Here is a 27,890-nt window from a genome sequence, read left to right as displayed (position 1 = left end):
AAATTTTATCACAGAAACAAAGAAAAAAGCATTTTTTTTTCAAAATTTTCGGTCTTTTTTAATTTATACCGCAAAAATTAAAAAACCCAGAGGTGATCAAATACCACCAAATGAAAGCTCTATTTGTATGAAAAAAGGACAAAAAAATAATTTGGGTACAGTGTTGCATGACTGAGTAATTGTCATTCAAAGTGTGAGAGCACTGAAAGCTGAACATTGGTCTGGGCAGGAGGGGAGTTTAAGTGCCCAGTAAGCAAGTGATTAAACAACATTTTTTTTTTGTAGTAAGTTTTATACATCTTACAGGTGTAACATTTTATAGGCAGATTGAAAGCATCCTTCAGGAACATTATTTATAGGAAATTTAAAACCTTTCTGAAAATTTCTGCTTCCCAACAAAGCCAATTTAAATGAAAAAAAATCTTGCTTTGATACATGTTCTCAAGGGCAATGTCTAGCCTCCATGCCATTTCATTGACAATCCCTTGCCTATTAGCATATAAAATGACCATTACTGGTCTTTTGCATTCAGCCCCTGCTGATTTTAATCCATAATGTTCGCCAAGCCATCCTCAAACCGAACCCAAATACATTTAGCTAATCCCTAGCCAAATAGAAGCTTGATGTGCAACAAATTTTGCCATTACCATGATGGTTAAATGTAGACTCTTATTGTTGTAGCGGTGTCCCCGACCCCTAAAGGCCTAATGGTGACCTCCAGAGTCAGGGAGAGCTGACATCCATCCTCGAAGTGTGGGTTATTAGGCATGGTGGGTGTAATGCAAGTTGGAAACATGGGCTCCAGTCACTTTTTGAATGCAAGAAAAAGAGATTTATTGTCTCTTAAACAGAACTGGTGGAGAGAGGGTTAGGGCCAGGACACCCCTAGGTAGATGCAATAGCAATTGGCAGACTACGAGGCAAAAATAATAGACAGACAGCTATACAGGTGGAGAGCCTTCAAGCTGGATGCAGCAACTGTATTTGTAGAACTTCTTTCTCGTATGGCAACTGAACTTTTAACAGTCAATAGAGATCTATACACATAACTTACAGTAACCTATTCAGATCTTCTCTCACATCTCAGTATCCCACTGTAGATCTTCACTCACTGAGCTCCCGGTCTCTCACTAGACTTCAAGATCCCAGCCATCACTGGATCCCCTGAGCTCTTCCACAGCTAACCTGCTGTATATTTGAGAAATTCTCAAATAGATGTGTACCTAAGAACAGGGTGACACTGTAGGTACATCTATAATAGTGTGCCAACGTCCCAATATTGGATTATGAGATCTATAATAACTAGAAAAATGGACATTAGAGGCACACAGGTATTTTATCTATAAAAAGTAAAAATAATTTTATTTAATGATAATCTACAAAAATAGAGACAATACTATTGATAATACATTTCACAAATAAAAGTTATATGTATTCAATATTTCCTGCCCTGCGTGCAACTAAGACACCACTTAATGTAATTCATAACTGTAATAAGACATTTCAGAGACAAATGGGGAATGAATTCCCAAGCCGATGTTACGATTTATGAATGTAGAGTGACAAATTGTGGGTCTGATTGCAGGTCCGGGTAGGTATTTCCTTAATAGCTCGACATGTTGCGTGTCTGGAATATGCCTCTTCAGGAGCTAAGGAAGGTTCCTGTATAGTCAGGCGTGATGAAAAACATATAGATGTAGTCTTTCAGCTGGTAGGCTGGATAATCACTTAATTGTATTAAAAAATTAGGGGTATGTACAGGGCGTTGCGGGGGGCACCATATGTAGCCAAAACTCCCGATTTGAAGATAGACGTTAATAGAAACTCTTGTAGGTAACAGTGAGTTAGTGGCTTGAAGAGCCTCAAGTTTGGTGTGGGGGGACTATAGAATATGGTGCAACTCCCTATAGTAGAACAGCGTCTACAGCCTAACCTGCTGTATACTCCACAAGCTTCATACCTTTTAACCCAATGGGTCCCTGGCTTGACACTCTGCTGAAGCTTTCCCACTTCTTCACCATCCCCGGTTGGTGAAAAGGCTGCTCTGGTACTTCTTCAGACTTCCATACACTGGCCTCTGATAACAGGAGTGGTTGTCCCGTGGTGGTGACTGCTTCCCCTTTACCTCTGGCCTTGATCCTCACTTGTCCCTGGCAACAGAAGAGGTCGTCCCTTATGGCAACTGTTTCTCCCTCACCGCTGGCAACAATTCGGTTCCCCATCCGGCGGAACCTCTGCAACTTGTTTGGGCTTTTGGCCTGAAGCCCGACCCCTCGCTGCTTCTCTCAAACCTGGATAGGCCTCAGACAGCCTAGCAGCCAGGTGCTCCCAGGATAGGTCTCTGGCTTCTGGCCTAGCAACCTGGAGCCTTGTAACACACATCCACCCAGACAGTCGTCCAGGTGGCACAGAACCCCAATCACCTGACTCCTCCCGAATCAATAGGCTCTCCCAGCAGGCCAAGGGGCCAAAGAACCTCCTGCCAATTGCCTGAGATAACCCATCCACTCCTAGTCTGAATTTACTTTGCCCTTGTCATTCTAATGCCACAGGCAACAATGCCACTTAGTGACAGAAGAGAGAGGTGCATCAAATCCAGAGAAAAGTCAGTGGATCCCCCTAACAATTAGCCAGGCTAGTTACCACCTAGCAAACTAAATTTAGCAACCCTACCTACAACTAGGGTGTTACATTGTGTATTAAACCCATGAATAGCATTCCTCTCAAATGCAGTTAGGTATGTGAATTACAGGTATGTGCTCTTGTAGGCTTTGTATAACTGCATCCTCCATCCTGTCTGTTTGATTTGATAGTAGGTATGTTAACCCCAAATATCAAGGATCGCCCACATCTGGTTGTTATGAGCGTAGGTTGAAAATTTTTTTTATTGGCTGATAATTGGCTTGTTTTTAGGCGCCTTTATTGCCTAACTTGTTATGTATAATCATCACAGTTTTGTTGCGTTCAAGCTATAGTTTGACAAATTGTTGGGCAATGACAAGCTTGGAATAGTGGTTCTGTCAATCAAGCACACAGTCTTTACTGCAGGCTACCAAGTAAAATCAAATGCGATGTGAAGAAATTACATTTAACTTCCACATCATCCCTTAGGCTAAGTGTAGACTTGTGTCTAAACTTCTACACCTCTGAAAAGTGATCAGCATTCAGATCACATTTCAGAGGCATTTGACAGGAGGTGAGGATGCCTCTTCACTTCCTGTTTTAAGCATTTAATTTCTGTACTGAAGTGCTGCAACCATAAGCATTGCAATTAAATGGATCAGTAAGCCCACCGAATGCTACATGAGTGATAGCTTTTGCCATGGTAGCAAAGCAAAATATTGTGACTGTGGCACGTAAACAACCCCCGTCTACTGCCTTTGTAGGTTAAGACTTAGCAGTTGGGGGAGCTAAAACATGGCTCAACTACTTCTTTTTAACGCCCACCCATTGTTTCCATTGTTTCCATTGTCCTGGTCCATTGTCCTGGTGCTCCAGGGCCTTCAAAAGTGTGATAGTTAGTCAGGAAATTAGATGTGTAATTTATGCTCCTAGAATGCTAGGTGCTGCTGGAAGTTGGGCCTGTCTATGTGGCCAGACTGTGAAAAGGTCTCACACATGTGGTATTGCCATACTCCAGAAGAGTAGCAGAATGTTTGGGGTATAATTATTGCTATGTCCATGGTGTGTTTTAGAAATATCCTATAAATTGACAACTTTGTATAAAAAATAATAATTTTTCAGTTTGTTTCCACATTTTCCAAAAAATATAGAATATACATTTGGGTGTTTTCTTTGCAAAATGTGGTAATTGTATTGGTGTTTTCATTGTCCTGGTCCTCCAGGGCCTTTCAAAAGTGTAATATGTAATCAGGAAATTTGAAGTGTAATTTATGTCCCTAGAACACCTGAAGGTGCTGCTTGGATTTCGGTCCTCTGTATGTGGCTAGGCTGTGAAAAAGTCTCACACATGTGGAATAGCTATACTCAAGAGGAGTAGCAGAATGTATTTTGGGGTGTAATTCTTTCTATGTACATGCTGAGTTTTAGGAATATCTTATAAATTGACAACTTTGTGTAAGAAAAAAAACATTTTCTTTCTTCATTTTACAAAAATTTGTGGAAAAAAATGACATGTTCAATAGACTCATTATGCCTCATATAATATACTTTGGGGTGTTTGCTTTCCAAAATGGGGTTATTTTGTGTGTAATTCCAGTGTCCCGGTGCTCCAGGTTCTTCAAAAGTTTGATAGGTAGTCAGGAAATTAGATGTGTAATTTATGTCCTTAGAACACTTGAAGGTTTTCCTTGGATGTTGCATCTCTCTATGTGGCTAGGCTGTGAAAAAGTCTCACACATGTGGTATCGCCATACTCAGAAGGAGTAGCAGAAATTATTTTAGGGTGTAAGTCTTGCTATGCCCATGCTGTGTTTTAGAAATATCTTATAAATTTACAACTTTGTGTAAGTATGCCTATGCCATATGAGAAAAATAACTTGTTAATATGACAATTTTGTGAGGGAAAAAAAAATATTTAATTTCCTCATTTTATAAAGAATTGTGGGAAAAAATTACAACTTAAAAAAAACTCACCTTGCCTCTTACTAAATACCTGCTTTAAAAATAGGGGTCATTTGGTGGGTATTTGTACTGTCCTGGCATTTTAGGGTCACAAGAAATGAGATAGCAGTCAGTACATCAGGATTGATTATTTTTCAATGATACGTACCATAGCTTGTAGACTCTTACTTTCACAAAGACTAAATAATATACACTGATTTGTAGACATGTGCCATTCGTTTAGTTCCGAATGATTTTTTTAATGAAATTCAACAAATTAGTTAATTCAGAAATATTCGAATTAATGAAATCCCATTTAACAAATTTTTCCAAAAAATCAGAAATTCTAAAATTCAAAAATCCAAATATTAGAAAAATGTGAAAATCCAAAAATAAGCATGAAAATCTGAGAGTGCAAAAGAACAAAATCAGAAAATAAGAATGAAAATCCGTAAATATGAAAATCCGAAAATGTGAAAATATGAAGTAATAACTAACTAACTAGTAATAATAATAATAACTATTACTAACTATGCAATTATAGGTATTTGAATTTTCTTTCAAATTTGGCTGTTAGTGAACGTAACGAATACGAATTATCCAAAATAGCGAATGTCACATCTAAACAAATGGAACATAATGAATTAATAATAATAAATAATAATAATAATAATAAAAATGTTATGTTCATAAACAGCCAAATGTGAAAGGGAATTCCAATACCTATACTTTAATAGCTAGTTATTATTAGTTAGTTAGTTATCTCATATTTTAAAATTTTCGGATTTTCGAATTTCCAAATTTTGCATTTATGAATTTTCGAATTTACGAATACCGCATCTAAATAAATGGAACATATAGAATTAAAATTTTTCTGAAGTTACAAATGTATTCGAAATAACAAATTTTGATCATAACAAATGACCCGAAAAACAAAAAAACAAACAAATAAAATGAAAACGAACACATTTTTTGGCACATTTTGGCCTAAATGTATGAAGAAAAACTACTTAATTCCAAAATTTTATAATAGAAACTAAGAAAAACATGTTTTTTTCTAAAATGTTTATTTTTATTTTTTCACTTATGTCACAAAAACTAAAAAAAAACAAGTTGTGATTAAATATTACCAAAGGAAACCTCTGTCGGTCTATATACAGTGGGGACGGAAAGTATTCAGACCCTCTTAAATTTTTCACTCTGTTATATTGTAGCCATTTGCTAAAATCATTTAAGTTATTTTTTTTCCTCATTAATGTACACACAGCACCCCATATTGACAGAAAAACACAGAATTGTTGACATTTTTGCAGATTTATTAAAAAAGAAAAACTGAAATATCACAAGTATTCAGACCTTTTGCTCAGTATTTAGTAGAAGCACCCTTTTGATCTAATACAGCCATGAGTCTTTTTGGGAAAGATGCAACAAGTTTTTACACTTCTGGATTTGGGGATCCTCTGCCATTCCTCCTTGCAGATCCTCGCCAGTTCTGTCAGGTTGGATGGTAAACGTTGGTGGACAGCCATTTTTAGGTCTCTCCAGAGATGCTCAATTGGGTTTAAGTCAGGGCTCTGGCTGGGCCATTCAAGAACAGTCACGGAGTTGTTGTGAAGCCACTCCTTTGTTATTTTAGCTGTGTGCTTAGGGTCATTGTCTTGTTGGAAGGTAAACCTTCGGCCCAGTCTGAGGTCCTGAGCACTCTGGAGAAGGTATTCGTCCAGGATATCCCTGTACTTGGCCGCATTCATCTTTCCCTCGACTGCAACCAGTCGTCCTGTCCCTGCAGCTGAAAAACACCCACACAGCATGATGCTGCCACCACCATGCTTCACTGTTGGGACTGTATTGGACAGGTGATGAGCAGTGCCTGGTTTTCTCCACACATACCGCTTAGAATTAAGGCCAAAAAGTTCTATCTTGGTCTCATCAGACCAGAGAATCTTATTTCTCACCATCTTGGAGTCCTTAAGGTGTTTTTTAGCAAACTCCATGAGGGCTTTCATGTGTCTTGCACTGAGGAGAGGCTTCCGTCAGGCCACTTTGCCATAAAGCCCCGACTGGTGGAGGGCTGCAGTGATGGTTGACTTTCTACAACTTTCTCCCATCTCCCGACTGCATCTCTGGAGCTCAGCCACAGTGATCTTTGGGTACTTCTTTATCTCCCTCACCAAGGCTCTTCTCCCCCGATAGCTCAGTTTGGCCGGAGGGCCAGCTCTAGGAAGGATTCTGGTCGTCCCAAATGTCTTCCATTTAAGGATTATGGAGGCCACTGTGCTCTTAGGAACCTTAAGTGCAGCAGAAATTTTTTTGTAACCTTGGCCAGATCTGTGCCTTGCCACGATTCTGTCTCTGAGCTCTTCAGGCAGTTCCTTTAGACCCCTTTCACACTGGGGCATTTTTCAGGCATTTTTCAGGTGCTCTAGCGTTAAAAAAAGTGTCTGTAAAGCGCCTGAAAGAAGCCTCATCTGCAATACCAATGTGAAAGCACGAGTGCTTTTACACTGAGACCCCTTTCACACTGGGGCATTTTTCAGGCACTTTAGCATTAAAAAGAAAGCGCCTGAAAGAAGCCTCATCTGAAATCCCAGTGTGAAAGGCCGAGTGCTTTCACACTGGGGCGCTGCGCTGGCAGGGCGTCAAAAAAAGTCCTGCAAGCAGCTTCTTTGCAGCGCTTTCGTGTTTTTGCCACCGGGCTGGGTGCGCCGATGGCCCGAGCCCTTTCACACTGCCAGCGGCCGAAAAACACCCCAGTGTGAAAGGGGTCTTAAGTGGTGCTTTACCAGCGTTTTTTGGGCTCTGGCAGTGTGAAAGGGCTCGGGCTTTCACATTGGGATTGCAGATGAGGCTTCTTTCAGGCGCTTTACAGGTGCTTTTTTTAACGCTAAAGCGCCTGAAAAACGCCTGAAAAACGCCCCAGTGTGAAAGGGGTCTTAAACCTCATGATTCTCATTTGCTTTGACATACACTGTGAGCTGTAAGGTCTTATATAGGCAAGTGTGTGGCTTTCCTAAGCAAGTCCAATCAGTGTAATCAAACGCAGCTGGACTCAAATGAAGGTGTAGAACCATCTCAAGGATGATCAGAAGAAATGGACAGCACCTGAGTTAAATATATGAGTATCACGGCAGGGTCTGAATACTTAGGACCATGTGATATTTCAGTTTTTCTTTTTTAATAAATCTGCAAAAATGTCAACAATTCATTTTTTTTTCTGTCTCAATATGGGGTGCTGTGTGTACATTAATGAGGAAAAAAATGAACTTAAATGATTTTAGCAAACGGCTGCAATATAACAAAGAGTGAAAAATTTAAGGGGGTCTGAATACTTTCTGTCCCCACTATATATATATATATATATATATATATATATACGGGGCTCAAAGTATCAAGTCCTGAGCTACTAGCCAGGCCTTAAAAGTTACTTGCCACCAGTTGCCCCACCCAACCCCTCCCCTGCCCCACCCATAAACACGCCCTCATAAATTATCTAATGAAATTTTATGCAGAATGAAGTTCCAAGAATAAATATTAACAACAACTTTAACAATATTAACATAAAGCATATCAGTACCCATCAGTGCAGCCTCATCAGTGCTCATTAGTGCAGCCTCACAGTACCCATCAAATGCAGCTTTACAGTGCCCATGAATGCAGCCACACTGTGCCCATCATTGCAGCCTCACTGTGCCCATCAAATTCAGCCTCACTGTGTCCATCAAATGCAGTCTCACTGTGTCTATCAATGCAGTCTCACTGTGTCCATCAATACAGCCTCACTGTGCCCATCAATGCAGCTTTACTGTGTCAATGAATGCAGCCTCACTGTACCCATAAATGTAGCTCACTGTGCCCCATAAATGCAGCTCACTGTGCCCATAAATGCAGCTCACTGTGCCCATAAATGCAGCCTCACTGTGCCCATAAATGTAGCTCACTGTGTCCATAAATATAGCCACACTGTGCCCATGAATGTAGCTCACTGTGATCATAAATGCAGCTCACTGTGCCCATAAATATAGCCCCACTGTGCCCATAAATGCAGCTCACTGTGCCCACAAATGAAGCCTCACTGTGCCTATAAATGTAGCCATACTGTGCCCATACATGTAGCCTCACTGTGCCCATAAATGTAGCTCACTGTGCCCATAAATGTAGCCTCACTGTGCCCATAAACGCTGCTCACTGTGCCCATAAATGTAGCCTCACTGTGCCCATAAATGTAGCCTCACTGTGCCCATAAATACTGCTCACTGTGCCCATAAATGTAGCCTCACTGTGCCCATAAATGTAACCTCACTGTGCCCACATATACTGCTCACTGTGCCCATAAATGTAGCCTCACTGCGCCCATCATCAATACAGACTCACCATGATGTGAGTCATGGAGCTGGGTCTGTGTTCGGCGGCGCTGTAGCAAGGTCCAGCCCCCCTAGACCGGCCCGTGTGATAGGCGGAACACTGATTTAATCTACTATCACACTAGCCGGCCTAGGGGGTGGGACCTTGCTACAGCGCCTCCAAACACAGAACACTGACTCTGTAACACACAGCCTGCATCTCCGTTACACACAAGAGGAGGAGAGAGGGAGGGGAGCGCTGCAGCCTCTGCTCAAAGTGTCCTCCTGCTGCTCTGTGTCCTCCAGCTGACCGCTTCTGGCAGAAGCGGTGCAGGCTTCTTTACAGGACATCAGAGCGGCGCGGGGGGGTCAGGGATTCCCCCCTCTGAACCGCTCTGATGTCCTGTAAAAAAGCCTATACCCCTTCTGCCAGAAGCGATTAGCCAGGAAGCTGTCAGCCTGGACCACCCCTGCTCCTCACTTGCCCTGCACTAAATTCCACTCGCAAAATGCAAACTGCGTGCAGGTGAGTGGAATTTTTGAGGGCTGTATATATATATCAATTATTTTTGCAGGAAAATTAGTTATAAAGTCATTTTTAAGTTAAACGATGCAGCTAAATTTAACCTGGGCATTTAACCATCAATAACCTCTGCTCATGAAGAGGTTAAAAAGCTGAAATGAGTAGTATTCTGACCCAATTCACAGCCTGAACTCAGTAGCTCAATTAGGTAATCTCTATATGGCAGGCACAAAAGGTAGAAAACAGCGATCAAAGAGGATAGATGGAAATTACTAAAAGGTTAAAAATTTGTAAAGCATAATGTATAATCAGATTTTTTCAGGGATTCAGTAGAACTCATTTTAATTGAATCTAGGCACAACATATAAGCCATTAAAATCTGAAGTTTAAAATATTAGACATTCATAATTACATAAAAACAATAAAAATAAATTAAATTAAAAGCAATATAGACTATTTTAATAAAACCATATTCTCCCAAAGCACTATTCAACACATATTTTTATTATGCAATTCTTATCAGAAATCACAATTTATTGTTCATAATATTAACACTATAACTTGCTTAAGCTAATAATTGCTACATTATCATAACTAGCCTCATCATGTTATGTTTATTTATGCTAATGAATATCTTACAGCCTTGATGTTCAGAAATTAACACAATACATTTTCTTTGAACTGATATGTTTTAGACAATATGGCACCCCAAATGAGCAATAAAACATATTATATCCTCATTACAATACCAACAATAGTTTATTAATGACAGTATATAATTTACTAAAAGAATTGTATTTCTAATTGAACATATTTTGTTTTTCAGCTGATCCTTGCCCTGGGGAATCGAGGAGTATGAAGAAGAATGCAGTGCTTGTGGATGGTGTCATCTTAAATGGACCAATAATTGATAGCAATTCTGGAGAAAAATTTGTTGAAGAGGTTTATAGACTACTGATGAATGAAATCATATATAAGGCAACTGATGTAACAGAAAAGGTATATCTACTATTAATTCTTGTTTTATTGTTGAGAATATATACAGTATGTACAGAGGTGTAGCTTGAAGCTTGTGGGCCCCCATTGCAAAATTGGCCTGGGCCCCCCCACTACCACCCTCCACTTCCACCATGCATGCAGATACACTCACCGCACGGAAAGATACTCAAAGTGGCTTAAGTGTTTTGAGTTCCCAGAATTCCTCCTTACATCAGAGGACAGGGATCACTGCTGGAGAATCAGAGGACAGGGTTTGCCACGGGAGAATCAGAGGACAGGGTTTGCCGCTGGAGAATTAGAGGACAGGGATCACCCCTGGCAGGTCACTTGGCAGAGCTTCTTTCCCATCCCAGCACTGTATACAGCTCCTCCTCACACACTACACAGGGCTGAAATCACATTCCCTTACACACAGTCTGTCAGCCACAATCTTCATAGGGTGTATCTGGATTTTATGTTGCCATTCTGACTTGTTAAATTCTCTGGTCGGAACGGCAGTGTAGATGCAGTTGGCAGATACACCCTGTGCAGATCATAGCTAACTAGCCGTGTTGTAAAGGAATGTGATTTCAGCCCTGCGGAGGAGGAGGATAGAGACATGTAATGGGAAAGGAGCTCAGAAGCCGGGCATAGCATCCAGGGTGGAGGGGATGGTCAGGGGGCTTGGGGGGGCGCAACTTAGATCTGGGTGGGCAAAGCCATGTGACACAAAATATGGAGCCTGGAGCCCCTCAGGGGCCCCTCAGGAGGTGTTAAGGCATTTGTTTTAGCAATTTCTGAAGGTTTCTCTGTCAGTGTTGGCAGGTTAGGGGGAAGGTCACCTCCTGAAGGAGTGTGTCTTTTTCCCAGTTGTCAGGGAAGTGGTGTAAGCAGACATCCCAAGGTGGGGGGTGCAGAGAATCCCAGCTGGTGACTAGGAGACATTGAGCGGTGTCATACCTCACCAGTGACAGCGGTCCCATTGTGGCTACAGGAGGGCACTCTCCTCCTCTTAGCTCGCTGAGCTCGGTTACCATTCCATGTAGCGACACACAGCACAGACACTTTCCCATCCTGGGCTGTTCTCACCCCGTGCACCTCTCCATTCAGGAAATGGCTCACAGCTTCTCCCTAGCCAATGAGAATCGAGAGGTGTGGACTGTAGAAGGAAAAGTGGAAGCCCAGTCCTGGAGCGTGGCTGTAGGGCCCTAGGGCAGATCGGAGCTGGACTTTGTGGAGGATATGATAATAATATCATAGGGAGGCTGCAGGGGCCCCCTGGAGCTAGGGGCGGGGTTGCGATTGTGACCCCTGCAACCTCTTATGCTATGCCCATGAGTATGTTAATGTATATACAGTATAATAGTATATATACACTATATTGTCAAATGTATTGTGACCCCTGCTTTTACATGCACATGAACTTGGAATCCCAGTCTTAGTCTGTAGGGTTCAATATTGAGTTGGCCCACCCTTTGCAGCTTTAACAGCTTCAACTCTTCTGGGAAGGCTGTCCACAAGGTTTAGGAGTGTGTCTATGGGAATGTTTGACCATTCTTCCAGAAGTGCATTTGTGAGGCCAGGCACTGACGCAAAGACCTGTCTTGCAGTCTCTGCTCTAAATCATCCCAAAGGTGTTCTATTAGGTTGATGTCAGTACTGTGCAGCTTTTGTCTTTCATGTTTTTGCCCATCCATGTGCTCCTTGCTGTGAAGGACAGTTATAGGTGGGGGCAGGGGCATTTTTTTTTTTTTTGCTACTGGTGTAAATTTGGTCAGGGGACAGGCTGGATGCCTTTTCTGCAATTGTGCTATGTGCTGGGTGTTTAGTGTGCCCCCTGGCCCACCTATCCCTCATCTACCCATTAGAATGTATGTGATCCTACTGTAGATACAGTCATAAATTTAGTAGTGGTAGGACTGCAAGCAATACACAGGGTGCCTTGCCAAGGCCTTGCAGCTTAGGCATGCATTTGCAAATGCGTGCTAACTAAACCTCTGTTTTTAACGTAGACTGTTGGACAGGTTAATTCGGTTGGTTAGCAGACTGGTTGGTAAGTTGAGCTTGGAATTTTCTCTGGTTTTGTCTTTCATGCGTTTGCCCATCCACATGCTCCTTGCTGTGAAGGCTAGTTATAGGTGGGGGCAGGGGCCTTTTTTTTTGTTTTCTTTTTTTTGTTACAGGACTCTGTGCATGCCAGTCAAGTTTCTCCACCCAAATCTTGCTCATCCATGTCTTTATGGACCTTGCTTTGTGCACTGGTCCAAATCATTTGGTGGAGGGGGGATTATGGTGTGGGGTTGTTTTTCAGTGGTTGGCCCCTTAGTTCCAGTGTAGGGAACTCTTAAGGCATCAGCGTACCAAGACATTTTGGACAATTTAATGCTCTTTGTGAGAACAGTTTTGGGATGGCCACTTCCTGTTCCAACATGACTGTGCACCAGTGCGCAAAGCAAAGGTTGATAAAGACATGGATGAGCGAGTTTGGGGTGAAGGAATTTGACTGGCCTGCACAGATTTCTGACCTCAACCCGATAGAAAACCTTTGGGAGGATATAGAGCGGAGTCAGCGAGCCAGGCCTTCTCGTCCAACATCAGTGCCTGACCTGACAAATGCCTTTTTGGAAGAATGGTCAAACATTCCCACAGACACACTAAAATTCATGTGCGTGTAAAGGCAGGCGCCCCAATACTTTTGACTATATAGTGTATGTATGTATATATATATATATAGATATAGATATATATATCTATATATATCTACAGTATATATATATATATATATATATATATATATATATATCTATATATATCTATATCTATATATATCTATATCTATATATAGATATATATATAGATATATATATATATATATATTCAGACTTTGTACCTTGATCAATGCATTGTTCAAAGTACAAAGGTACGCTGGATGACTTTTTTTCTTCCTCAATAATACAGTTTCTGTTGATAGATCCATCCTACCCCCAGAAATAACTTATCATACATGTATGAAATATAAAACATTATTTTATATTAAATCCATTTACAAGGATCATGAGTTAAAGCTAAGTGAATCGTGTGTGAACACACTGATAAATAGATCTCTTTGTGTACTGACTTCAATGTAGTTTATCACTGGTTTGCTTTTCGAGAGTCTTTGCCCTAAATGCTAGTAGTAGTCAGCCACATTCTATCAACTAAGTTGAAGATTCTGACACAGTCTGAGGCTGAATTACAAATTAAGTTATGAATCTTCAGTCAATAAATTGACTGAAGATTCACTTCAATTATCTAATCCTGTGAAACACATAGCCCTGTTTATTTATTTCATATGCACATGATTGGGTACTAAAAGTGAAAACAGCTGCAAATTATTGAAGGAAGACTCCCAACTCCTTTAAAAAAGAAGTCTCATGGTGTCATCTTGTGTGTTTCGGCATACATTGCAACTAATAACTAATAATATTTGTTTAGAGCATGGCAATGTTTCTAATGCTAAACTGTTTGATTGTTTGATTTGTTTGTTCTGATATAATCTTAACCACTTGCTTGCAGGACACTTAAACCCCCCTCCTATCCAGACCAATTTTCAGCTTTCAGCACTTTGAATGACAATTGCGCGGTCATACAACACTGTACCCAAATGAAATTTTTATAATTTTTTCACCACAAATAGAGCTTTCTTTTGGTGGTATTTGATCACCTCTGCGGTTTTTACATTTTGTTAAAACAACTGAATTTTTAAAAAAGAAAAATTTTAATTTTTTTATATTTTGTTATAAAAAAATTCAAAACGGGTAATTTTTCTCCTTCATTGATGTACGCCGATGAGGCGGCAGTCATGGGCACTGATAGGCGGCAGTGATGGGCACTGATGGGTGGCAGTGATGGGCACTGATGGGTGGCAGTGATGGGCACTGATAGGCGGCAGTGATGGGCACTGATGGGTGGCAGTGATGGGCACTGATGGGTGGCAGTGATGGGCAGCACTGGCAGGTGGCACTGATTGGCACTACAGGTGGGCATTGATAGGTGGTACTTGTGGGCATTGATAGGTGGCACTTGTTTGCATTGATAGGTGGCACTTGTGGGCACTGTTAGGTGGCACTGTGGGCACTGTTAGGTGACACTTTTAGTGGGCACTGATGAGGCAGATGTGCCTCTTCCACTTCGGGACCGATGTCCCTGACATGTGAGCCGGTGATCGGCTTTTTTTCCTACTCGCGCTGTCAGCGTGAGTAAAAAAAAAAAAAAACGATTACCGATGTTTTGTTTACATCATGTGATCAGCTGTCATTGGCTGACAGCTGATCACATGGTAAGGAGCCGGGACCGGCCCCTTACACGGATCAGTGATCAGCCGAGTCTCATAGACTCGGTGATCACAGCGCGCCTGGCGCGCGCCCAGCAGGGCGCGCGCAGGGAGCGTGCACAGGGGAGGCCGTCCTATGACGGCCTCCCAGGAATGCAGGAATGCAGGAATGTGACCGTCATTCGGCCATAGCGCGGATGTCTAGTGGTTAAAGTGGTTCTAAAGGCTGAAGGCTTTTTACCTTAATGCATTCTCTGCAGTAATGTGAAAAGCCTTTAGCATGCAGCCCCAGCTCCCCTATACTTACCTGAGCCTTATCTCGATCCAGCGCTGTGCATGAGAGCAGAGACTTTCTTGGTTCTCCCCCCATTGGCTCAGACACAGCAGCAGGAGCCATACATTGGCTCCTGCTGCTGTCAATCCAAGCCAGTGAGAAGGGAGCAGGAGGTGTGACTGAGCTGGGCTCTGTGTGTCAATGGACACACAGAGCCGACTCGGGAGTGGGCCTGCACACATGCCCCCACAGCAAGCAGCTTGCTATGGGGGCACTCAGCAGAGAGGGAGGAGCCAGAATCGCTGGTGGGGGACCCCAGCAGAGGAGGATCAGGACTGCTCTGTGCAAAACCATTACACAGGAAAGTGTAACATGTTTATTTGCTTGTTTTTCTTATTTAGAGCATTTACCATCACTTTTACTCTAAAATGCTTTTTAATTTAAAAGAGATTTAGCTTTCCAAACATAACTTAAAGACATTTCATTACCTGGATTCTGTCTCTGTTCCTCTTCTCCGAAGCAACATTATACATTTAATTTATTACCTTAAAGGGGTTGTAAAGGTTTGTTTTTTTTCTTTATAACAAACATGTTATACTTACCTCCTCTGTGCAAGGGTTTTGTGCAGAGCGGCCCCGATCCTCCTATTCTGGGGTCCCTCAGCGCCGCTCCTCCTCTTCTTCAGTGCCCCCATGAAGAGCCGCATTCCATGGGGGGCCCGCATGTAGTCGCGCTCCCGAGTCCTGCTGCTGCGTTCATTGACACAGACAGCAGGATTTGGCCCCGCCCCCCTGTGTCACTGGATTTGATTGACAATGGCTCCCGCTGCTATCAATCTATCCAATGAGGACAGGAGACAGCGGCTGGAGCTTCTGTGCTCTTCCCCGTCGCTGGAATGATCTGGTTCAGGTAAGTAAAAGGGGGGGCTCTGGTGGGGCTGCCGCACTACAGAAGGTTTTTCACCTTAATGTATAGAATGCATTAAGGCCAAAAACCTTCAGGGTTTATAACCCCTTTAAACGTAGTTAACATGCAATTTACACAGCACCATATTCCCAGGGCCTGGAGAGAGTTTCAAGTACTCTCAGTAATGCTTTGACCTCTGGCATGGCAGGAGATGCAAAAAACATGGTAGTCATCCTGGGTACATGTGAAGATCTAGAGATATACACAGTTAAAGTACCCTGTCTTGTTATGTAGGTTTGATTAGTCCTAGATATATATGTAACACAAGGATGTAGACATACACTATATTACCATAAGTATTGGGATGCATGCCTTTACACGCACATGAACTTTAATGGCATCCCAGTCTTAGTCTGTAGGGTTCAATTTTGAGTTGGCCCACCCTTTGCAGCTATAAGGTTTAGGAGTGTGTTTTGGGGAATGTTTGACCATTCTTCCAGAAGCGCATTTGTGAGGTCAGACACTGATGTTGGACGAGAAGGTCTGGCTCGCAGTCTCTGCTCTAATTCATCCCAAAGGTGTTCTATCAGGTTGAGGCCAGGACTCTGTGCAGGCCAGTCAAGTTCCTCCACCCCAAACTTGCTCATCCCTGTCTTTATGGATCTTGCTTTGTGCACTAGTGCGCAGTCATGTTGGAACAGGGAGGAACCATCCCCAAACTGTTCCCACAAAGTTGGGAGCATGAAATTGTCCAAAATGTCTTGGTATGCTGATGCCTTAAGAGTTCCCTTCGCTGGAATTAAGGGGCCAAGCCCAACCCCTGAAAAACAACCCCACACTATAATCCCCCCTCCATCAAATGATTGGACCAGTGCACAGATACAGATCGACTTCTCCACAACTACACTGTTGGAAAATTTCCACTCAATCCACTATAGCCTGCAGCATTGTGCAGTGTATTCTGATGGAAGAGAAGTGTTCCTGCTGTCAGAGTACAAAGGCACAGCAGGGGGATTCCCCCATCCACTGTAAATTTATGGAATGTGGGAATCAAGCCATTTTTTTTTCTTTCATTAAACCCGCTGATTGAATAATAATTAAAAAAAAATACTATCTGTGGGCTGCTTTATGTATCCTAATGCTGCAGGGGAGGTGGAGTAGGAGATGGGTTGAATATGGATAGTTCATGTAAAGGTGCTTGCATCCTAACAAGTTTGTCTCAGGGTTACTGCTATATATGCAGAATGGCTGATCTCTTAAAATAGAACAGCCAGAATCTAATGCTATTGACAGCTACATTATAGCATGCTTGTACAGGATGGATGGTCACAAATGAACACTAAATTCTTCACAATGCTTTTGTATTTGCAGCTTTGGAACCCCACAAGCAGATTTTTATTAGTAAAAGGCTTGTTTTTTGTTTTTTAATTGTTTTGTAGACAATTGGGCAAATGAAGTTGAGTATTTTGCGTGATGTTCATAATGTTACAAGTGCAGTAATATGACTGCAATTACCTAAAGCTTTAATGAAGTTGGTCATTTATATTCTGAATGACATCATATGTGTGGCCTTTTTATTTTTTAGCATATAGATAACCAATACTGTTCTGTCATCAAGCAATTATTTTCTTCACAAATTGTGATGTGTAAGAGTGATTTTTTTTTGCTCCTAAGCTTCCTCCAGGCAAGTTTTTACAGTTTACTAGTTTGTTTAATGGCTTTGTGCAACATTGCAGAAAGATGGATATTTCACATAGGCTTTAGAAATGGCTAATGCTTTATGAGTTACATTAACTATTTCCTCAACTACATTTGGCAAAGTAGGGGATGCAAAGGCTTGGTAATTAAGGCATTGTAAAAAACAATGATTTTGTGCAATATGTAAACAGATTTCATCTTTCATTGCTTTCAGTGAGAACAGAACAATTGAGGATAAATGCTGATTAGTTGCTATAGGTTACTACATTTAAACAATGTTTTTCACCATATCAAATAAATCTAGTTTTGCAGAACTTTATATGTTCATTTCACAATTCCATATTTAGGTATCAAGTGTATGTAAACCCAAGCACTACCCTTTAAAGGAATGTTAATAGGGCAATGTTTCAAAAATAATTTTTAATGTTTTTAAATCTGTAGCTTTTATCAAAATAAACCTAGTGGTTCTGCAATGAAGATCCTCATTTGGGCACTTCCTGTTATGAGCAGAAACGGAAAAAAAATTAAAAGGACTTTTCAAGTGCGACATACCAAGTAACAAAACTTCATTAAAAATGTATTATTTTTTAGAAAATTGAGTTAAAATATTGTGTCCACGGGCGTAGCCTGGAGCGGCATGGTATAGGACGCTAGGGAACAGAGCTCCACCGGCCGTCTATCCGTTCTGTTAAATCCTGGGACTATTTGAACAGCTGAACACCCGAAAATCATCCCCACTGCACTGGGAACCCCCTCGGATCATGTCGCCGCCGAAAAAATCTACTTCCGCTGTCGCAAAGCTGGGACAATACCGCCGTCAAGATTCCCTGGGGGAGGATGGCACCGCCATGCAGGGGGAGGAGGGGGCCGTCAGAGCAGATACAACTAAAGTGCTGGAAGCTATAACAGCATGCCAAGAAGCAGTAACAGCCTGCCAGACCACTGTCACAGCAAAGATTGAGGAAGTAAAAGTGGACATCTCTCTTGTAAGACAGGATTTTCAAAAGCTGAGAGAGAGAGTGACAGAAGCAGAGACCAGACTGAGCAATGTGGAAGACTCCCCCCCCCCCCCCCCCGCTGCAGAACTCTACAACAGAACTGCAATTCCAGGTAAATCAGCTCCTGCAAAAACAGGACGAGATTGAAAATAGACTGAGGCGATGTAATTTAAGATTTATTGGCCTCCCAGAAGGAGCAGAGGGGAAAGACCCCCCCACATTCTTGGAACATTTACTTTGTGATACCTATGGGAGAGATTCTCTCTCCCCTACATTTGTAGTTGAACGTGCGCACCGTCTGTCGGGGAAACCACCACCTGCTGGAGCGCCCCCTCGCACGTTCATAGCAAAGTTCCTTAACTTTGGAGATCGCGACGTCATACTTCGTCTCAGCAGGGAAAAAGGCAACATTCCCTTCGGAAACAAGATGATTGCTGTTTTTCCAGATTTTTCTGCTGAAGTACAGCGCAGAAGGCGAACCTTCACGGAAGTTAAAAGACGTCTATGAATCAAAAATATAAAGTATGCTATGCTCTTCCCGGCACGTCTACGTGTTGAGGGAGAAGATCGGGCACACTTTTTTGAGGATCCAGAGGCGGCCATTGCATGGCTGGAGCAGAGAGACGTACACAGATAAGTGATCCTGTTACTTTCCCTTGTCTTTTATTGAACCCCCACTTGTCTGCGGGGGAAGCAGGACCTGAATCTTCTACAGCCTAGCAAAGTTGTTACCCTTGTTGGCCATGGCACACACTGACTATGACTCTTTCCCTCCCTTTACCCCCAGCAGCGCAACAGTGGGACATGGCCGTAGCACTGCACACTGCCACTATTACCCCCTATTATGCCAATCAAAAGAACATACTTGTGTGCTCTGCATCTTGCTGCATAAATACTTGCTCGTCAGGGTTAGGCTCTGAACTGTTATTATGTGCACGAATGCAACAAGCTGGACACCTAAACAGGTATTGCAAGTATATACCTGACATATATCCACATGGCACCTGTTTCCCACCTTATCTATTGGAATGCATACCTTGTCTACAAACCTCACTCAGGGTCAATCAGACCACTATTCTCATTTGACAGTAAATAGTCCACATCCGTTACTGGCGGAGGATGATTCCCCCTTGAAAATCTCACTAATGAAAGTGAGCCAAGTCCTGAGATGTGTAACGTTACTCAGCGTAGTTTCGCCCCACACATCAAAACCCATAACCTGAGTTGGAACGAACTGATCACTGTTGTACTGACCTGCTCTTATACCTGTAACACTATCCAGTTTGTACTAGCCACAGTGACCACTTCTATGAGTCGGTTTTTACTAAACTCTTTTTCTTCAGGTTGGACTCTGTTCACGCCACGTTGGCAGTTTGGGATAAATGCCCGCACCAGTTTGGGATTGTGCAGGGCGGGGAGGGGGGTGGGGGGTTTTCAACAGTTGAGAAATACGGTATATTGCTATGTACTAATCATATGTTTGCATCACCAAGACAGATACAATTTATTATTAGAAGATGCCTATTACCTGGGATTCTGTGCCACTGTGTTTACTGTATTGGACTCTCTGAATCCTGGGGCTCTTCATTCCTATTACTTACCTCAATGGCCACCCTGAAATTGCTCACGTGGAATGTCCGCGGTATTAGAGACCTGATCAAAAGGTCAGCAGTATTTACACAGCTTAAAAAACAAAAGGCGGATGTAGTGGTTCTGGTGGAGACCCATGCAGAGGGCATGGCACACAGAACACTCAAACGGCCTTGGATAGGGTGGACTTTCCACTCGGTACATACCACACATTCTAGGGGTGTGTCCATCTTAATTACTAAAACCACACACTTTGAGCTCCAGGGTTCGGAGATTGACCCACTTGGAAGATATGTATTCCTAAGGGCCAAAATATATGGGGAACTGGTACTCCTATTAGCGTTCTATGTCCCACCACCATTCAGCTACGAGGTACTCACCGTTGGTTTTGACTATATGGCTATGTACCCTACTATTCCAGCGATATGGATGGGGGATTTTAATAATGTGTTAGACCCTGCTATGGATAGAATGAGCAGTTCAATGCCCTCATCGCCCTCTTCTTATTTAACAAGATTTGCTAGACTACTGAATAGTTTTAACCTTGTTGATACATGGAGAGCCAGAAACCCTTCCGCCAAAGCCTATTCTTGCTTTTCCACGTCCCACCGTGCTATGTCCCGAATAGATCTCATCCTACTGTCTAAAACTCTTATTCCCAGACTTATAGACGCAGGATTTTCTCCTCGATCACTATCAGATCACTGTCCCTACTGGGTCTCGGTCTCTTTGTCTTGTGGCCATCCGCCAGCTTCATGGCGATTAAATCCTTTTTGGCTGACATTGCTCCCGGAGGATGATGACCAGTGGAATGGGAGCAATACTTTAAGACAAACGATGACTCGGCCACGGTACAGTCAGTATGGGAAATGTTTAAATTGCATGCCCGCATGACTCTCATTAGGCGCATTAACCAAATTAAAAGGGAATCTGAGTTAAATATTGATAGGGCAGAGGAAAGTGTACGGGAAGCAGAGGGAGGATTTCTTAATGATCCCACCATTGATAGAGCAAACGATCTTAAATTATGCTCGAGAACACTTGATCAACTACATTATGAAAAGTCCAAACGGAAATTTTTTTTTCATAAACAGAACTCATTTGAACACGGGGGAGGACTGGGAAACTTCTGGCCCATCTAGTACATTGTGAGGAGAGACCTCCTGTGGTGATTTCACTGCACTCCCCTGATGATGTACTGGAGACGGAACCTAGCAAAGTGTCTGATATATTTAGAGATTTCTTTAGTAATCTATACAAGGCCACAATTACGGATGACACATCCACTATGGAGTCCTTTCTAGAGGGACTGACGATCCCTCGACCAAATGCAGAACAGGTGGAGGAACTGCAAGCTCCACTGACAACAGATGAGATATCCAGTGCCATAGCAGGATTCCCCAGATCTAAAGCCCCGGGGTCCGATGGTTTGCCTGTGGAATTTTATTCCACTTATTCGGACCTGCTGATTCCTAGGCTGCTTAAACTATATAATGCTATCTTTGAGGGACCTGAATTGCCGGCATCAATGCGAGAAGCGACTATTGTCGTGATCCCCAAACCGGGTAAGGACCCACATCTCCCGGAGTCACACCAACCCATATCTTTGCTTCAGGTAGATGTCAAGATACTCGCAAAAGTGCTTGCCATCCGCCTGAATAAAGTTATCCTGCCCTTAGTGCATAGTGATCAGGCCGGATTTATGCCAGGTAGAAATACCTCCTTTAATCTCAGAAGATTATTTATATATTTACAGGCCATTCATGATTGTCTGGGGTTCTGGGTGATAGTGGCCTTAGACACAGCTAAGGCATTTGATTCAGTAGAGTGGAGATACCTATGGACCTGTCTTGGCAGTTTTGGTTTGGGACCTAAATTTATAAAGTGGGTGCAGCTCTTGTATCAAGCCCCGATTGCGAAAGTGCTGGCCAATGGTTGGCCATCTGGACAGTTTCCCTTGACCAGAGGTACGAGACCGGGGTGTCCCAGACCCCAAAAAATTGATCTCCCAATTTTACCTTATGCTGACAACACCGTCAGCAACCAGAATAGCATATGTATTGAAACCTAGGTGGGAGAGAGAGGTGGAGGTGGGCAATTTGGAAGATGATGAATGGAGTGATGCTCTTGACGCTTGCAAACTGGTATCCCCTAAACTATCGGATCGGTTGACTCAGATTTTCATATTGCATAGATCCTACCTCACACCATACAGAATTTCTAGATATAAACAGAATCAGTCTGTAACATGTATAATGTGCAATCAAGCTGTAGGCACTTTCTTTCACTTAATCTGGCAGTGCCCGAAGATTCAGGCTTTCTGGACCCAGGTGGTGAGATTCCTGCATGACACAATGGGCTCTCCTGTCACACTACAACCCAAATTGTGCATTTTCGGAATTTTCCCAAATACAGAGATCAACAAATTCCAAAAGATATTTCTTCATGAAACACTCTTCTCTGCAAGAAAAGTTATAGCCAGACTTTGGATGAGGCCTGATCCTCCAGAGCTCACACACTGGATTACAGAAGTAAATACAGTATTACCCTATAAGAAACTCACGTATTCACATATAGGGTGTCCTACAAAGTATGAAAAAATTTGGGACAAGTGGCTTAAAGCACCTGAAACCTGTATATGATATTGAAAATTAAAAAGAATGTTACAATAGGATGGGCAGACCAGTAGCATTTTTGTTAGGAAGGTATGTGGGAGGGAGAAGCGTTTAATGGAATGACACGGTGCGCACAGTATTTGGAATGTTTTTATTCGAATGTCATTAGTGATATAAAAGATAACGTATCTTAATACTTATAATTTGGGGGTAGACATAGCGAATTGCCTGTTATTACACATTGTATTACTTGAAGTTTTTGATACAAGAAATGTATGGATGTATCTGTGTTTACTATATTTTCAATATTTTCAATAAAAACGTGTTTAATGGAAAAAAATATTGTGTCCATCATGACCCATTTCTTATGGTCCTTAATTTCATAGCAGTATTGTGAAGAAAAATCAAACATGTTTTGCCCCGCTAGGCCTCTTCAGGAAATGTATTATCCACTAAATGTCATGGCACTCCCACGGTTAATCATATATAACTTTGATATATAATCTGAACTCTGGAGCCATGTGGACAGAATTTTACTGCAGACCACATGGTTCCCTGCATACTGATACTATATCCCTCTGTGAGGATCCTATGCCCCTGTGTGGTCATCTTTGGTAATAAACATTTCTGGTCCCTGTATGCCTTCTGTGGCCACGTACAGTCCTTTCCGGTTTGACGCCACTGGGAACATCTCTTGAATAGCTCAGATTAGATATCCAAGCTACAGTATACTGTATATGATTAACCATGGGGGTGCCATGACCTTTAGCATTTAATACATCCCCTGAAGAAGCCTATCAGGGAGAAACATGTCAGGATTTATCATCACAATACTGCTGTGAAATTAAGGGCAATAAGAAATGGGTCATTATTGTATATGGTTTTATATGGACACAATACTTTAATTCAATTTTCTACTAAATAATGATTTTTTAATGAAGTTTTGATTCTTGGTATGTTTCACCTGAAAAGTCCTGTTAATTCCTTTTCCATTTCTGCTCAGTAACAAGGGATGCGGTGCAATAGCTAAATGACGATTCACTCACATGAATCCATATCTATGAGTTGACAATCCTTCGTCCCTTTCTCCCAATTGCGTTCCTGTGTTATATCGTTGCTATTCACTTTTTCAGTGGATACTACATTTAGTCATGCTACCATACATTACACAAGAATGAGCTACTGCTGTCACCCTCAGAGAACTTACCCTGAGAAAATATATGCAGCAAGTACTGGAGCATATGCATGTAGGCAGGAAGTGAATGCAAAAGGATTTCAGGAGATCATTGATGTTGATACGCAACAAAAAAACTAAGTATATTATGTATAGCACTTCAGCAAACGAAATTTCACCCAGTTATGGTTTATATCTACGTTAAATATTTTTTTATTTGCATAGGCATATTGGTATCTTTTATATCTGTACACATATTTTTAATAACTTTCGTAACAATGTTTTTTTTTTAGGTTTGTGAATGGAAAGACCCTGAACAACTTAAAAAGCTTCTGGATGTAAACATCAGAGATATTGGACAGCCTCATCAGGAACTTCTGCAACTATGTCAAAATACTATTAAATACAGTGTCAAAACAAGTAAGAACTGATTTTTTTTATTCAAATTTTTTTATTTTAATGGACACCATTAGTAAAACCAGAAGGTATACTTTCATAGATAAATAGTAGTATTATTGTCTCCTCATGTTTACCCTTTTTTACCTAGTAAAATAAATCTGCTCTCTTTGGCCATTATGTGTGAATTCAAAGCCCCGTGTAAGCTACAAGTCACTGGAGTCATAGCTCACACAGGGCTATGGACTCCCCTGCGGCAGGGCTGAATGTCCCAGTGCTGTTGCATGGGTAAATTATATACTCTTTCATACCTGAAAGTACAATGGCGTTTCCTTCAGCTTCTGGTGCTGAGTGAAATGGCAAGAAGAGCAAGGAAAGATAAGTATATACTGTATATACAGTTGCACTCAAAAGTTTGCATACCCTGGCAGAAATCATGACATTTTGGCATTGACATTGAAAATATGACCGAACATGCCAAAAAAATTGTCTTTTATTTAAGACTAGTGATCATATGAAGTAATTAATTATTACATAGTTGTTTGGCTCCTTTTTAAATCATAATGATTACATAAATTACCCAAATGGTCTTGATCAAAAGTTTACATCCCCTGGAATGTTTGGCCTTGGTACAGACACAGACAGTGACACACACAGGTGAAAATAGCAATTAAAGGTTAATTTCTCACATCTGTGGCTTTTTAAATTACAATTAGTGTCTGTGTATAAATAGTAAATTAGTTTGTTAGCGCTCATGAGGATTCACTGAGCAGGCTAGATACTGAGGCATGGGGAGCATAAAAGAACTGTCAAAAGACCTGCATAACAAGGTATATAACCTTATAAAGGTAAACAACTATAAAACTATATAAAAAGATATCCAAAGCCTTAAATTTGGCAGTCAGTACTGTTCAACCCCTTTTAAGAAGTAGAAAATTCAGGGATCGTTTGATACCAATCCAAGGTCAGATAGACCAAGAAAGATTGCAGCCATAACTGTCAGAAAAATTGTTCAAGATACAAAACAAAACCCACAGGTAAGCTCAGGAGAAATACAGGCTGCTCTGGAAAAAGACAGTGTGGTTGTTTCAAGGAGCACAATATGATGATACTTGAACAAAAATGAGCTGCATTGGTGTGTTGCCAAAAAGAAGCCTTTACTGCACCAATGCCACAAAAATATGCCGGACAACACCTTGACACACCTCACAGCTTCTGACAAAATGTAATCTGGAGTGACAAGACCAAAATAGATTTTTATGGTCACAACCATAAGCGCTAAGTTTGAAGAGGGGTCAAAAAGGCCTATAGCAACAAGAATACCATCCCCACCGTGAAGAATGGTGTGGCCCACTGATGTTTTGGGGGGGAGCTCTAAAGGTATGGGGAATCTTGTGAAAATTGATGGCAAGATGAATGCAGCATGTTATTGAAAACACTGGCAGACAATTTTCATTCTTCTCACTCTTGGACCTTCCAACAAGATAATGACCCTAAGCACAAGGCCAAATTGACCCTTCAGTGATTACAGCAGAAAAAAATGAAGGTTTTGGAATGGCCATCAAAGTTTCCTGACCTTTATATCATCAAGTCACTCTGGGGGTATCTCAAAGTGCCGTTCATGCAAGGCAACAAAAGACTTTGCATGACCTGGAAGCATTTTGCCAAGATGAATGGGCAGCTATACCACCTTCAAGAATTCAGGGCCTCATAGACAACTGTTACAAAAGACTGCACACTGTCATTGATGCTAAAGGGGGCGATACACAGCATTAAGAACTAAGGGTATACAGACTTTTGAACAGGGGTCATTTCCATTTAAGTTAAATATGGATCCCATAGAAAATAAAAGAAATGCGTCTTGCCTGTCTTCTTTAAAAATGTTACACACTGTACTGTATATTACCAATTCTCCAAGGGTATGCAAACTTTTGAGCACAAATATAAAAATATATACAATATATATAGTTACATACATATAGTTACATAGTTAGTCAGGTTGAAAAAAGACACAAGTCCATCCAGTCCAACCATAAAAAAACAAAAAAAAAAAACAAAAAAACAATATACCCAATACTATACCCACAGTTGATCCAGAGGAAGGCAAAAAACCCCAGCAGAGCATGCTCCAATTTGCTACAGCAGGGGAAAAAATTCCTTCCTGATCCCAGAGAGGCAATCAGATTATCCCTGGATCAACTTTACCTATAAATGTCAGTACCCAGTTATATTATGTACATTTAGGAAAGTATCCAGGCCTTTCTTAAAGCAATCTACTGAGCTGGCCAGAACCACCTCTGGAGGGAGTCTATTCCACATTTTCACAGCTCTTACTGTGAAGAAACCCCCCCGTATCCGGAGATGAAATCTCTTTTCCTCCAGTCGTAAAGAGTGCCCCCTTGTCCTCTGTGTTGACCGTAAAGTGAATAACTCAACACCAAGTTCACTATATGGACCCCTTATATATTTAAACATGTTGATCATATCCCCCCTTATTCTCCTCTTCTCAAGAGTGAACAAATTCAGTTCCTCTAATCTTTCCTCATAGCTGAGCTCCCCCATGCCTCTTATCAGTTTGGTTGCCCTTCTCTGCACTTTCTCCAGTTCCCCGATATCCTTTTTGAGAAATGGTGCCCAAAACTGAACGGCATATTCCAGATGAGGTCTTACTAATGATTTGAACAGGGGCAAAATGATATCTCTCTCTCTGGAGTCCATACCTCTCTTAATACAAGAAAGAACTTTGCTCGCTTTGGAAACCGCAGCTTGGCATTGCATGCTATTATTGAGCTTATGATCTACCAAAACCCCCAGATCCTTCTCCACTACGGATTCCCCCAGTTGTACTCCCCCTAGAATGTATGATGCATGCATATTCTTAGCCCCCAAGTGCATAACTTTACATTTCTCAACATTAAACCTCATCTGCCACATAGTCGCCCAATTAGACAGTGCATTGAGGTCGGCTTGTAAATTGGAGACATCCTGTAAGGACGTTATTCCACTGCATAGCTTGGTGTCATCTGCAAAGACAGAAATGTTACTTTTGATCCCAGACCCAATATCATTTATAAAGATATTAAAGAGTAAGGGTCCCAGCACTGAACCTTGGGGTACACCACTGATAACCTTAGACCATTCAGAGTAAGAATCATTAACCACTACTCTCTGAATTCTGTCTTTTAGCCAGTTTTCTATCCATTTACAAACTGATATTTCCAACCCTGTAGACTTTAGCTTACACATGAGCCGTGTGTGCGGAACTGTATCGAACGCTTTTGCAAAATCCAAGTAAACCACGTCCACAGCCACCCCTCTGTCCAAGGTTTTACTTGCCTCTTCATAAAAAGAAATCAGGTTTGTCTGACAACTTCTGTCTTTCATGAATCCATGCTGTCTGTTGCTTAAAATGTTTTTTTCCAGCAAGAACTCGTCTATGTGGTCTTTTATTAAACGCTCCAGTATCTTCCCGACTATAGAAGTTAAACTAACAGGTCTATAGTTACTTGGTAAAGACTTTGAT

At 41.6% G+C, this 27,890-nt stretch overlaps 1 protein-coding gene across 4 annotated transcripts in view; it reads left to right on the top strand.

Annotated features, from left to right (window-relative positions):
- The window catches only part of GADL1 (glutamate decarboxylase like 1), a 464,941-nt gene that overhangs the window by 119,631 nt on the left and 317,420 nt on the right, over positions 1 to 27,890 (top strand). For all 4 annotated transcript variants that reach the window (XM_073630286.1, XM_073630284.1, XM_073630287.1 and 1 more), the window contains exons 2-3: positions 10,253 to 10,425; positions 24,265 to 24,391. In XM_073630286.1, the coding sequence (XP_073486387.1) occupies positions 10,253 to 10,425; positions 24,265 to 24,391 (300 nt within the window). The remainder of the gene's footprint in view (positions 1 to 10,252; positions 10,426 to 24,264; positions 24,392 to 27,890) is intronic.

Source organism: Aquarana catesbeiana, linkage group LG05 (genome assembly GCF_042186555.1).
Source record: "Aquarana catesbeiana isolate 2022-GZ linkage group LG05, ASM4218655v1, whole genome shotgun sequence".
In the NCBI taxonomy this organism is placed as follows: Eukaryota; Metazoa; Chordata; class Amphibia; order Anura; family Ranidae; genus Aquarana; species Aquarana catesbeiana.
This window is presented reverse-complemented; position numbering and strand designations above follow the sequence as displayed.